Source organism: Nelusetta ayraudi, unplaced genomic scaffold (assembly GCF_046127955.1).
Source record: "Nelusetta ayraudi isolate G7.1 ecotype Tasmania unplaced genomic scaffold, CSIRO-AGI_Nayr_v1 ptg000034l, whole genome shotgun sequence".
Taxonomy (NCBI): domain Eukaryota; kingdom Metazoa; phylum Chordata; class Actinopteri; order Tetraodontiformes; family Monacanthidae; genus Nelusetta; species Nelusetta ayraudi.
In genome coordinates, this window is record NW_027466084.1 from 6,500,781 (window position 1) to 6,514,744 (window position 13,964).

The 13,964-nt window shown below is 42.4% G+C and overlaps 1 protein-coding gene across 1 annotated transcript in view; it reads right to left on the reverse strand.

The window, feature by feature from the left end:
• Positions 1 to 6,133: 6,133 nt before the first annotated feature.
• Positions 6,134 to 13,964, reverse strand: part of LOC142892483 (NACHT, LRR and PYD domains-containing protein 12-like) — a 380,988-nt gene continuing 373,157 nt past the window's right edge. Inside the window, exons 9-10 of the mRNA XM_076032679.1 lie at positions 6,932 to 7,105; positions 6,134 to 6,546 (exon numbers count right to left, since the gene is read on the reverse strand). Coding sequence (XP_075888794.1) covers positions 6,537 to 6,546; positions 6,932 to 7,105 — 184 coding nt within the window. The 3' untranslated portion in view covers positions 6,134 to 6,536. The remainder of the gene's footprint in view (positions 6,547 to 6,931; positions 7,106 to 13,964) is intronic.

Here is a 13,964-nt window from a genome sequence, read left to right on the forward strand (position 1 = left end):
GTAGACAACTGACAAACTGTACAAGGCCTCCACAGACGCCTGTGGAAACGCGCTTTCAAAGCCATGCAGAGAAATTGGAGGAGAAAAAAGAAGACCAGATCTCCATTGACTTTCTCAATGGTAAGATGCCATTGTATATTTGTTATTATGGTGTATATTTGTCACCATGTAGGTGCACCTCATTAATTCATGTCTGCTCATGCAACCCTGACTGATTTTTCCTGTATTTTTTCTCTGTTGTTTATACATGGACAGTTTGAGCATGGGGCCGCCACAGGACAAGGCTCCTCAGAGCCCTGGCGATAGAGCAGCTCTGAAGCAGAGCAGGTTATCGCAGGGCCAAGACCCCATTGTTCTTCCTATCTTTATTTCTCAGTGTTATTCTTCCGCCGCTATTTTCCACCCAAATTTGAGCCCCTGAACATGCAGGGTAACTCAGCAAATTTTGCACACAGGTCAGAAGTGGCCAAAGTTTTCATCTATTAAAGAATGGGATCAATCTGAGCAATAGCGCCGCCTACATAGACCAAAAGACTAAATTGGCGAAAGCGCTCCCTACATAGACCAAAAGACTAAATTGGCTATAGCGCCCCCTATGTAGACCAAAAGACTAAATTGGCTATAGCGCCCCCTATGTAGACCAAAAGACTAAATTGGCTATAGCGCCCTCTAGGAAGGTGGTAGGGCCACCACAGGACAAGGCACCTCAGTTGGACGGTGGGGGCCACAGAAGCAGAAATTCAGGTTGCAGCAGATTGTTTAGGATTAGATGTGAAGACTTTTATCCGTGGTCGCTGGCTGAGGTAGTGGTGCATTTATTTGGAGAATGTTGGCGGGAACCAATTGGACAATGTTGTTTGTGTTGGTCAACCTGGACAGCACCGTTGTTCTGGCTGTTGTTTACTGAACCAGGCAACAGGTTACAGTCTGAGGTCGTGCACAAAAAGTGAGTTGAATGAAAATGTAGCTGTCAAAGATGTGTGTGATACCAAGTCACGATTGGACTTGGTTAAGTCAAGGTAGCAGAGGGTAAAGAAAAGACAACAGGAGAAACACCATAGCTGGCTATGGCACAAAAGAAACTGAAAGTATTGGAAAGCACACTTGGAAAATGTGCAGTTTAGGCAAAAAAACAAAATCAAGGTGAGTCACAAATGATCATCTGAACATCAACTGTAGGGCCGGTAAAAAGCAGCCAGTATTAGGAAGTACAAGGACAACATTCCACACAGGGATAGAGTCAAAACTACCAGTCTTATATATACAGGTATATGTGTGTGTGTGTGTGTGTGTGTGTGTGTGTGTGTGTGTGTGTGTGTGTGTGTGTGTGTTGTGTTGTGTGACTGTAGTTGTGCTTGTTGTTCTCCTGATGAATCTGCTAAAAAACATCAGAAGCCTTTTAGAAACCAAATCTGAAAACTGATCAAATGAAGCCACAACCAATGAAACCAGGAGAAACAGACGGGTCAGAGGTCAGGGTCAGAGGTCAGAGGTCAGAGGTCAAGGTCATTGCTTTGTATATTAAAAAAAGGTTCCAACAATAAATGTTGTATACATGCGTATTTTTTTGGAAACATCTTTCACATTTGAATGTTCTTAAACATGTATATTTAATAACATTTTAATAATCTTTTGTGTTTGATCTTAAATGTCTTTTTTAAACACATTTTATCATCTGCATGCTTTAACATCTCTTTGAAACACATTCTAATAAATATCTGAGTGTTTTTCAACATATTTTTCAATCCATTGAAACCTCCTCCAGTTCTCCAGTCAACTAATGTCTTCATTCTGAGGCTGCTGGTGCAATTCCTCCAATCAAATCGTCAACACATCAACTGTAGTCAGAGACTTTCATCATCACTATGGACACTGTTGCTTTTCCCACCGCTTCATCCTTCAACTTTGGCTTCACTTTCAATATGATGCCACAGTTTTCACCGTCGCCTCCCCTGCAGTCCACTGGCGCCCCCCAGTGGAGGCTTTGAAAAGCGCAGGGCCAGAGGAATCAGTGGCACTGTTCAAACCAAGATTCACTGACTTTACTTTCCTGTTGTTGAGTTGAAACTCCGCCCACCCTCCCTGTTTCAGGGAGCCTGATTCTAACGGAACAACTGAATCAGGGGTCAGACGTTTGGAACCGCGTCAAAGATCAAATTCATAGGTCAAAGACGCATATTTCAGGAACGGAAGGTCATATAAAGATGATTCCACCTCTGGCCTGTTCGGAAGGGAGGAATTATGTCAGAGGATCCAGGTTGGAACTCAAACTACGTCCCGGGGGCAATATGCGGCCCATTATACTTTCCGCAGCGGCAGCGAGTCGATGCGCCACGACAGTCACTAAGCAGCACATGCTTCGCCTCAGCGTTGGCCGGGGTGTAGTGGGAGTAATCGACCAATGAGGATGAGGGGACGTGGTGGGGGAAGCAGGAGTACTCAAAACACCGCTAATGGTGACGGAGGGTGCACTGAGTTAGTAATCAACGTGGTAGAAGCTGTGGGAGGAAACGCCCAGCCAGTGCCGGTGGAGGCAGCAGGGATGTTCGCGGTCACCCTGTAAATTCCAGTGATGATGGCTGAGTCTGTTTGAGATATGTGGAAAATTATCGAAAGTGGACAAAACATTTTGATGAGGTTGTGGGGTATTGTGGAGACAGGGATCTGACATACAGACCCCAGACATCTGACATAATACAAAAACAAACAAACAAAAAGTTTGCGTTTACTGAAGATTTTTCAAAGTTACAGTCTGGGTTTATCTCTTACCAATTTCAAGTCACAGCCATTTGAAATCTGGATATTAAAATTGAATATTTTCTTGAAAAAATGATGGCGCTTAAAGGGTTAATAGTCATTAGGTAATGAAATAGAAAACAATGAAAACAATTATTTTGTTGTGTTCATTATTTAATTGCCATTACAGCAACATGTTTTCTACATATCCCCTGCTATGTTTTTCCTCCAATGAGAAAGCGGCCCCTCTGTCATATTGTAGAAGCCATTATGGCCCACCAGTCAAACGGTTTGCCCACTCCTGGATTAGAGGGTCACTTAGTGTTGGGGTTGGGCTTGGTTCAAAGTAGCAAGAGAACAAAAGAGGCTTTGCTTGCGAATTGAACCAACAACCAGGAGTGGAACCCTGGTCTCCAGCACCACAGTCAGCAGGCTAACCCACTGAGCTAACCTGCTAACCTGCTAAGCAGGTTCCTGAGGTCTGTGGAGGGATGTCACTACATCAATAGAAAGCAGTGACTTGACATTGGTGCGTTTCAACACCGGACTCTGCAGGAGAAACAAACAGCCACAGTCACTTTGTACAAGTGCAACACAACAAGTGGAGCTGAAGCCTTTTAGATACAATTAAGAGGAAAGGAAATTCTCCTCACTCTTTTAAAATTGAATTCAAAAAGAAGGAAGGGGGAGCTAGCTGGCTAGTTAGCAGAGTTGTATCTCTGGTCCAGGCTGGGATTTGATCCTGTGACCTCCGTGTTAGGAGTCAGCGTTGCTCCCCACAATACCGTCTTCAGCGCTGAGACAGTGTAGTATCTGAATCTATGTATATGACATCATGTGATCTTATGTATATGGCCTGATGTGAACTCAGCAGTGAACCCGCTGCTGCACTCCTTCCCTAAGGACATCAGGGTCCATATATGGTCTTGTTGTTGCCAACGTCCACCAAATTGAAACCAGATGGCCATTGGGGGTGCAACTATGGAATGTATACATTCTCCTCCACTCCCAGCATCTTCCTCTCTGGTTGCTGGGGGGTATAGGAGGTGATGTGAACAAAGGATCATCGGAGTTGCTCACATCTGGCCCAGAGACATCCCCAGGCTTTCCATGGTGCCTGACTGACTTCTGACTTCTTTGCAAATAAATCAGTTTTTATATACAACTAAGTCTGTGTCAGTGAAGACTCCTTCAACATCTACATCACACGAAGCCACCAGAAGAATTCACCACAAAAGCAAAGAACTATAGAGGCCTCAGTGCTTCTATTCTGAAATCAACATTGGATGATCTTGCCCCTTATAAGGTAAGTATGAAAAGGCAGGATCGATCAGCCCCTTGGTTTACTTCCTCTACTCGCAAATTAAAACAAAATTTGCGAAGGCTTGAGAGAACTTGGCGTTCGTCAAAAACAGCTTCATCCTTCAAGACTTGGCAGGATTGCTTTAGGTCCTATAAAAAGGCCCTGCGTATCAGTAGAACTTCCTACTTTTCTGCTCTTATTGACTCTAACAAGAACAACCCAAAGTTTTTATTTAGTACAGTTGCTAAGCTGACGAGGAGCCATCATTGTGTTGAGCCATGCGTCCCTACTGGCCTGTCAAGCAACGATTTCCTGAACTTCTTCCAGCAAAAAGTAGAAGGTATCAGAACTGAGATTGGGAATTCCTCGTCTTCTTTGTCTTCTTTGTCTTCCACAGGTCACATGGCAGATCTTTCTCAACATGGCAACCCCAGTGTGTATTTCGGGAGTTTTCAGCAAGTTGGACTCTCGGAACTTGATTCTCTTGTCTCCTCTGCTAAGTCGACCACTAGTCTTCTGGACCCAATTCCAACCAGGCTTCTCAAGGAGGTTACCCCATTGCTTCATTGTGTCATTCTTAGAATTATTAATCATTCTCTATCAACAGGTTTTGTCCCTCATGCTTTCAAAGTGGCTGTAATCAAGCCTCTGATCAAAAAACCCAATTTGGACTCGAGTGTGCTTTCAAATTATAGGCCAATCTCGAACCTTCCGTTTCTCTCCAAGATCTTAGAAAAAGTTGTTGCTAGGCAGCTTGTGGACTTCTTGAACGACAACAATCTACTTGAGGCTTTTCAGTCTGGCTTCAGAGTTGGTCACAGCACTGAAACTGCATTGCTTAAGGTAAGTAATGATCTCTTGTGTGCATCTGACAAAGGTCTTCTCTCTGTTCTGGTCCTCCTACATCTCAGTGCAGCATTTGATACAGTTGACCACAGCATTCTTCTTAGGAGATTAGAAGATACTATCGGCATCAAGGATCGCGCCTTGGACTGGTTTGGATCTTACTTGTCTGACCGTTTTCAGTTTGTTCATGTTCATAATCATTCGTCAGAACGTAGGAGGGTTAGTCATGGTGTCCCGCAAGGATCTGTACTTGGGCCACTCCTCTTCAACATCTACATGTCACCTCTTGGTGACATCATCAGAAAGCATAGCATCAGTTTCCATTCTTACGCAGATGACACACAGTTGTACTTTTCTTTTAAGGCAAACGAGGCTCATCAGTTGGCCAAATTGGAATCTTGTCTTCGTGATGTCAGAACTTGGATGACACAGAATTTCCTGTTGCTTAATACAGACAAAACTGAGGTCATTATATTTGGATCGCGAGAGAGTAGGGACAGAGTTTTTGATGGACAAAGTGGTCTATTTGGTACTACACCCAGTTCTACTGTGCGGAACCTAGGAGTCACTTTTGATCAGGACCTGACCTTTAATTCTCATATACAGAATGTAGGGAGGTCAGCTTTCTTCCACTTAAGAAACATTGCCAAAATTCGAAGTTTTTTGTCCTTCAAAGATGCGGAAAAAATAATCCATGCTTTTGTTACGTCTAGGCTAGATTACTGTAACTCGGTACTAGCAGGATGCCCAAATTCATCCCTTAGGACATTACAGTTAATCCAAAACTCTGCGGCACGATTGTTAACCAGAACTAGAAGGAGGCAGCATATTACTCCAATTTTAGCTTCCTTGCATTGGCTGCCTGTCAAATTTAGAATTGAATTTAAGATTCTAGTTTTAACTTACAAAGCTCTTCATTCTCAGGCTCCTTCTTATATTAGGGAACTCATTGAACTTTATCATCCTCCAAGAGCCCTTCGCTCTGAGGATTCAGGTCTTTTAGTTATCCCAAAAATTTCTAGAGTTAGATCAGGAGGTAGGTGTTTCAGTTTCCTGGCACCTCTATTTTGGAACCATCTTCCAGCCTCGGTGAGGGGGGCAGACACAGTTAGTTTATTTAGGAGTAGACTTAAGACTTTCCTTTTTCTCTGAACTGTGATTGGACAGTCGACGTTTAGTGGATTTATTCGGTTCTTTTGACCGAGGAGGCCTGCTGGAGACTGAAGGGAGTAAAAACAACACAAGGAATACATTTGTCAAAAACTTTATTCAGAAAATTCTTCAACCAACCAGGAACAACCAATGAGCTCAGGAGCAACATTAAAAGTGGTGGCACACAACCAGAACCTTTGATCCAAAGTGAAAAGGAGGCTTCATGCTGAGAACCATCTGCTCCGGCCTCCATCTCCAAGTCCTGCTTCTTCCACTGAGGATTCAGCTCCACCAGTGGCTTCTGGGACGTCTCTCCCAGTAACCACAGCAGCTTGTAGGGAGAAGCAGTCCGCCAGCCACCAGGCTCCACTGGGGTCAAAGATCGTGACACGCCCACACACTGTGTGTGTGTGCAGCTTGCTGTTTAGCTCCACTGGTTGTAGTTCTGTCAGCCACCACTAGATGGAGCTCTCCTCTTCTCTCTCCTCCTCATCCTCCCTCACCTCCAGCTGTCGAGAGAAGAAGAGACAGCAGGAGTCAGGACTCACGGTCCTTGAACGCATCATCACAGAGATGTTGACTGTTGATGGAGATGATGGAGTGACTGGTGAGAAGAAGCAGACTCTCAGTCACATGTCAAGTGTGGAACATATGAAGGTCATGTGACCATGGAGTGTTGGCCTGATACTGAGGCCTGATGGAGATGAACTGATCAATAATTGGGTGGTGAACTGAGAGAAGAAGCAGTTTGGCAGCAGATGTTGGATGAATGAGGAGCAGCTGGACGTCACCATCCTCCTCTCACACTGTGACTGGGAACACTGGACCTCTGCTGTGGGATCAACTGGCTTTGTTGCTGGAACCATCATCCACTGCTTCCAAACCAGTACTGACCTCACACTCTCCAGTTGATAGTCTCTGCTGTGGACAAGATCCATCAGTGGCTTCACTGATGATTCCTTCAGCTGATTCCAACCCAGGTCCAGCTCTCTGAGGTGGGAGGGGTTGGACTTCAGAGCTGAGAGCAGCCAATCACAGCTGAGCTCTGGCAAACTGCAGCTCCTCAACCTGAATAGAGAATAAATGATGGAGAGTTTATAATGATGGAGAGTTTTTCCAGGGTGTCATCACTCTGAAAATCAAAGTGAAATGTCGACTTCAGAATCTGACACTACAGAAAATGTCATCTTGAAATTAAATCCTCGGTCCAAAACTAATGTGTGTTGAAATGATGTTTGGTCACATGACCACTGATGACCTTTTCTTTTCTTTTTAATTTAGACACTGAATGAAGTTTTCATATTTCTGGATGTCATTTTGATATGAATCAACCTTCAGTTCAATGTTTATTCAACATGTGTGATGAACTGTGTTTGGTGCTGAAACCATCATCCACTGGTTCCAAACCAGTACTGACCTCAGAGTCTCCAGTTTCCAGTCTGGACTCTGCAGAAAACCACTCAGCACCTTCACTGATGAATCCTGCAGCTGGTTCCCACCCAGGTCCAGGAGTCTGAGGTGGGAGGGGTTGGACTTCAGAGCTGAGAGCAGCCAATCACAGCTGAGCTCTGACAAACTGCAGCAACTCAACCTGAATAGAGAATAAATGATGGAGAGTTTTTCCCAGGGTGTCATCACAAAATCAAAGTGAAATGTCGACTTCAGAATCTGACACTACAGAAACAGAGAGGGAGGGAGAGAGGGTGAGTGAATGAGCGCTGCAATCTGAAATCTGACCACTGGATGGCAGGATTTTACACACTGTGCCTTTAGACCAGTGGTTCTCAAACTTTTCTCTGTCACCCCCCACCTTGGAGGAAGGAAAGTTGTCATGCCCCCCCAGACAAAATCGTGGCAAAATATTATATATTATATATTTTTTTTCAAATTGACTGAAACAACATAAAAGATGAACATTCCTCTCACCAGCTTTACGCATTTCTGCTGTGCAAATAATGTTTGACCTTTGACACTTTTTGTGACATCAAAACCAACATTCTTTTTTTATCATTAACATTCATTTCACATTCAGTTCACTTTTCTCTTCATTTATGAAATCATTTATGTTGTTCAAATAAACAACTTTAGCAAATCACTCTTTGTGGCATCAAATCCTGAACATTACTTTTTAAACAAGAATACTTTCACTGTTCTGCTGTGCAAAGATCTTTTCTGGCAAAGCACTTTTGTAACATCCAATAAAGAAAATGAACTTTTTATCATCAACATTCCCTCTGTTTTCTATCAAGTTATTCTGTTGTGCAAATAACCATTCATTCACTTCACTAATACAATAACAATGGAGTTGAATATGTAGATAAAATAAGAAATGCAGGTATTTGGCAAGAGTAGTGAGAGTGTGTGAGAGTTACTGTATTAGGGCGTTTACCCACAGGCGCTCTAGGTAACATCTCGGTACGGTACGGGTCGGTATTCAGGCATTTCCACGAGCCCCAGCACGGTCCCAGGGGTTACGATTTTGGTACCTGCCTCCTTGGGGTTCGACGCGAGCAGAGCTGACACCATATGGGTGACGTAGCAACGTGCAGGGCACTGATTGGGTAAAAGTTTTGACGAAAGCCAAAGGCAGTCTCTCATGAAAGACCAAAACCGCCATTTTTTAAATGCCTCGCATGTGGATTTTTACAGTTTCATGTCTTAAAAACTGAAAAGATTATGAAACTGTACCACGGGCGAACGTAGAAATGCAGACGTTTCTGTTCTCTGTGGCCGAAGAAAAAGCTCATAGAGAGCTGGACAGACGGAGCGACACGCAATGAAAAGCCTTCCTGGTTTCGCAGCCGGTGGCCGTCGCTGTACAGCGAAACAGTGTCCGGAGAAACAAAAAAATAAAAATGCAGAGCGACTACCGACGCACCAAGGACTACAACAGTCGGAGTGGAACGAACAGAGAAAATGTTGGAGGTTTGTTCAGCCTAATTCGGATGCGATGGAACACCGCCGCGGTGTCCAACGGGAGTGAGACGGGCTCGACTCGGCCCCCTGGTGGACGACGAGAGAATAGTCGGCCACGACGATATTTGAAAACATGCTTGAGGACTGTAAATGTTTTTTGTAACATCAAGCAACTTTAGTTTGAAGGCTATTTGCAAAGTAGAGCCGTTGAATCGTGTCGATAAACCGCTAGCCACCACCGCTAACTCCGTGCTCTGCTTGTGTTGTGTTTGCTGGCAGCGAAAGTGGCGATTCTGGCTCGCAAGTTTCCTAAGTTTCACTCCCTATAGCGATTTTTAAACGCTGCTCGCTTGTTAACGCCGGTCGAATAGAGTTGTTGCTGTTTTGTGCTTTGTGTGGACTTAAGTTGTGCGGATATTCTTGTCTAATAATAAACGACTGTGAGACTCAGGTGATCGTTTCAGCGTCTACGTTTTCTCTTCTAGGCAAGTGTTTTGATACAAGTCAACAGTATGAAACAAAATCATTCTAAGACCTACGAAAATGTCTCGCACAAAACAAAACAAAACCACGGTTAATACAAAAAGTGAATCCTATGGTTTCCGGGACACGGGAGGCACAAAAAAACCTTTGGTTCGCCTTGCAACCGTGACTCCGCCCACGCTCAGGTACTAGTCAGGCTTATGGAAATACATTTCAACCGAGCTGTCCTGTACCGTGAAAGGCTGGCACTAGCCGCACAGGGCTAGTGGGTAAACGACCTTAGCTGTGAAAGTGGGACACCTTGTGATGCCATGAGTTTAATTTTTACAGACAAAGCAAGGCCATTTTGGTTTACTGCTGAATGCTTCTTGTCTTTCTTGGGGGAAACTCTTTGTTTGTGTGTTTGTGTTGAAGGCCTTAGCTCTCTTTGGGATTCTATCATCTTTAGTTTTAAAATTTATCATCAGTGGAGAAGCGACAGGGTTACAGGCTTTCCTTGCTTCTCTACTCAAGAACTCTGTGAAACGTGCAAAATCTGGATAGCTGCCTGATGTGTCGAGTTCATCTACGACAACTCTACTCCACTTTCTCATAATCCATTCTGGCAGTTTTTTGAGCAATTTGTGGTTTTCCTCACAATCATTAAGGAAAGCCAGTCCTTGAACATCTGGAATTGCTTCAGTGCAGCTTCGGAGGAAATCAGAAAACTCTCGTAGTGCTAGTGGGTCATTTGTGCTGATCTTTGGCCATTTCATGAGCTTATAACGGAAAGCCTTTTATATGATGAACGGATTTCCATACCTGTCCTGTAGAACTTTCCACGCTCCGTTGTATGCGTTCTCTGAATCTCGATAAAAGACAGCTTTGCGCGCCTCTCCGGCAAGATAATTTTTGAGATAAAACATCTACTCACTCACTGGTAGGGGCTTTTTGTCAATAAGAGTAATGAATGACATCTTCCAATCTGTGAATCTTAAAGGGTCGCCACTGAATGTGGTGGGTTCAGGGACTGGCAAGCGATTCATACTCAATGAACTAGCAATTGCTTGTGCTAGATTGGCAGACTCTTGGTTCAGTGTTCTTGCAGAAGCTGCTTGGCTAGGTTGGAATGATGCGATATCTGGATTTAAAGGAGCTTCTTTTTTCTGTCTTCTGTAGCAAGCAGAACCAATTTGAGTGTCAATTCCTTCATTATGGTCCTCAAAACTTTCATAGGCTCTGACAGGGGCTGCTGCTATAGCAACCTCCTTTTCTGCTTGTAACTGCTGCAGCTTTGCTCTCTCTTGTTCCAACTGTTGTTGCATTTCCACCTCTCTTTGTTTCATTTCTGACAACAGTTTTGCTTCTTTAAGTTTCCATTCACTTTCTAAATTGTGGACATGTGCTTGCTCTGCTTGAATTTCTTCGATGGCCTTGGATTGCTCCATTTTAACAGCGAGCTCTGCCTTTGCATTAACTATGCTGCTGTGAGTACTGCTTGAGCCAGAGTGATTGCTTAATTGCTCTGATGGGCTTGTGGTTTCAGTTTCGGTGTGACCAAAGACAGACCCATATTCCCTTTTGTTTAAAATTTCTCTAACTCTTTCCTTTTCAAGTTGATTATTATATTTTTTATCAATGGTTTCTATGCGGTTGCTTACAAGTTCACAGATTTCCTTTGTTAGTGTACCACAGGCGTCCATTTTGTTCACAATCTCAGGTGTAGTGTCGCTGTTACGTAGAATTGGTTCATATTGCTGTTTTAAGGTTTCATGCCTTGTTTCAATATCTTTCTGTAAGTCATTTAGGTCTTCTAAGAAGCACAGGGTTTTTAGTTTTGTCCTTGCCTCCCTTGCTGTAACTTTCCAAGAGTTATAAGCCTTGTGAAATGTTTTTTCACGTTTTTTGGCATTTTCATGATGCATTTCTTGACCTTTCTCTGTTCGTTTTCTCTGACGTGAGCTAGACTCGAGTGGGGTGTCCACAGGATTGTCTATTTTTTCCGTTGGGAGTGACATTTTTCTTGCCTTGCAACTGTTTTAGTTCAACTGTCTACTATGCCTAAATCTTTACTTATAAGGTGTAGCTATCTTCACCACAGAGTAACAATATGTCATGCATTCACAGACCATGAAGATATATAGACCCTTTCATAAACATGAATTATTATTCCATTGACACGTTTGACAAACACCATGAAATATCGTCAATATCAGTTCACTTTTTCAATTTATTTGACCTCAGAATATGTTCAAGACACTTTAGTTGCATTGTGAACTTATGTGGATAAAGTCTCTTTGGCTCCTTCACACTCAATGTCTCTTCCTTTACCTTCTGTAGTTGTACCATTAGTATATTGTCGTTTTAATCTTGCCTGAGCATCATGAGAAGAGCGAAGTCGTCTGGCTTGTAGCAGGTCGGCAGATGAATCCAGAACCGGATGGCGTCAACTTCTCTGCAGGGATCTGTTGCAGCTGGGGCTTTCGCTGATCGTCGTCGGGGGAGTTTTCACTGTAGCAGCCCACTTGGAATTACTCGCAAACGCAGAGGGTTTTTACGGGTGTTCTTTTATTCTTCTCCTCCTCCTAATCCTTCACGTTTGACACAGTGAAAACTAATAAATAAACAAAACAACAAAACAAAATACAATGACATGGGGTCATGCTTCAGCAAACAATACAAATCATATTTACATCTTTTGAATCAATAAACAATTATCCACCATAAACTCAATATTTCACATTAAATACATCAATAAACTTTGCCTACCTCCTTCCGCTTTCCAAGGGTGATAAACTTGAACTCAGTCTGCTAAACCTTTAGCTTCGACACTTTGTGATGATGCTCCTTACATAAGATAACCAACAAAGAAAAACGTAAGGCAAGCCACAGTGACACAAACTTTCACAAGATTAACACATTACGTTAGAAGTAGATTTTACATGTTTTACCGACTCTGAAGTGAGATGGAGCATGTTGCTTTCCGAGGCAGGAGCAAACTTTCTTCGGCAAGAAATAGGCGGTTTTCAAAATAAAGGCACAAACGAAAAACGGTAACACAACAACACTTTAAAATAAAATCACTGCCATTTACAGTTTTTCCTTATGATGTTGAAAAAGAATAAAACTTTTTATTATTATTTCAATTATGGAATCCAGCGACAGTTCAAGAGGAGAGACCCCACCCCCACCCCCACAAGTTCAGTTAAGCCATTGCACACAAATGGAAGCATGTACAAAAACAAAATATTCTATTCAATATCTTTATCGTACATTTTTGCATTAAAACAAGCTTCATTTTGGTGTGAGAAGTTGTGTGTTTTATCCGTTCCGACAAAGGTCTCGGCTTGAATACGTGGAATGCTTCCGTATTGAAAAAAAGACACTTGGAAGATGTTTTTTTAAGAAATGTCCACTGGCCTTTGAATAGTAGTGGGATGAGTTCGGAGCAAAGATTTCATCATTTTTTTGTACTCAGAAGGAGAAGTACTTGGTAAACCACTCCTGTTTCAGCTCCTCTCGCCCCCTCTGCTCCAGATATGGGCCCCTACAAAAACAAATAAACATTTATTTAGAGTGTCTTAATTTGAAATGGTTGCAAACCAAAATGTGAGCCATTGGCCGTTAAATAAAATGTTTTTTTTATAGTGTTTTCTTTGATTCTTTCTAATTCAAAAAAGAACTGCATGTTCTCCGAAAATGTAAACCTTGCAGAAGGGGTGGACCACCTTGCCAACTTGCAATAAAAAAGCATTTTCAGTCAGTCTCAGCATACCCTGACCAATCAGCCTCTTTAACATTTTGCTATAATCAGGTAGCAGCTGCCGCAAGCTGGCCCAGTCCCAGTAGAAGATGGAGGAAAACAGGAATTGACTGTGAGCTGAGCTGCTGCTGAAGAAACTTGGAGAAACTTTTGTGTATACGCGGTGGTTTTTATCATATTAAAAGAAGTCTTGGGATTCACTTTACATTGAGTTATAAAGAAACTGGGAACAAAGATGGGAAATAACAAAAAAACATGCTTGTTGCTTTTGTATTTAAAAGATACAAATTCTCTGCAAAGTCATTACCCTATCGTTAATTCAGTTCTATTTCTTGAAGTGGAGCTATTTGAACTATGCTAAAGATAGATGATATTTCAGAGGGGGATTATTTAGAGTTCCTTCATCTTTTGGGGTAAAAGTTCAGTTTTCAGTACAGACAAAAATAAGCATGGAGAAAATGACATTGGTTATTGTTATTAAAAGTGTAAGCATTCAATAATGACTCCTTGGTTGTAAGCATTAGTGATTACAGTTTGGTTGTGCTGCCGTTGAAAAACAAAAAGAAACTATAGTATCAAGAGAACCAAAAAATGATCCAGGTGCTAATGCAACACCTCTGATCAGTTCAGTCCAGATGATTCTGCTACAACTTTGTCCTTTTTGCAAAAACTAATTGCAAATGTATTTTTTCATTAAAGGCAATGAAAAAAAAAAAAAAAAAAAAAAAGAACTTTTTAATTTAAGTACATTTCAGAGCTTTTACTTTTGTATCTTTACTTAAGTAA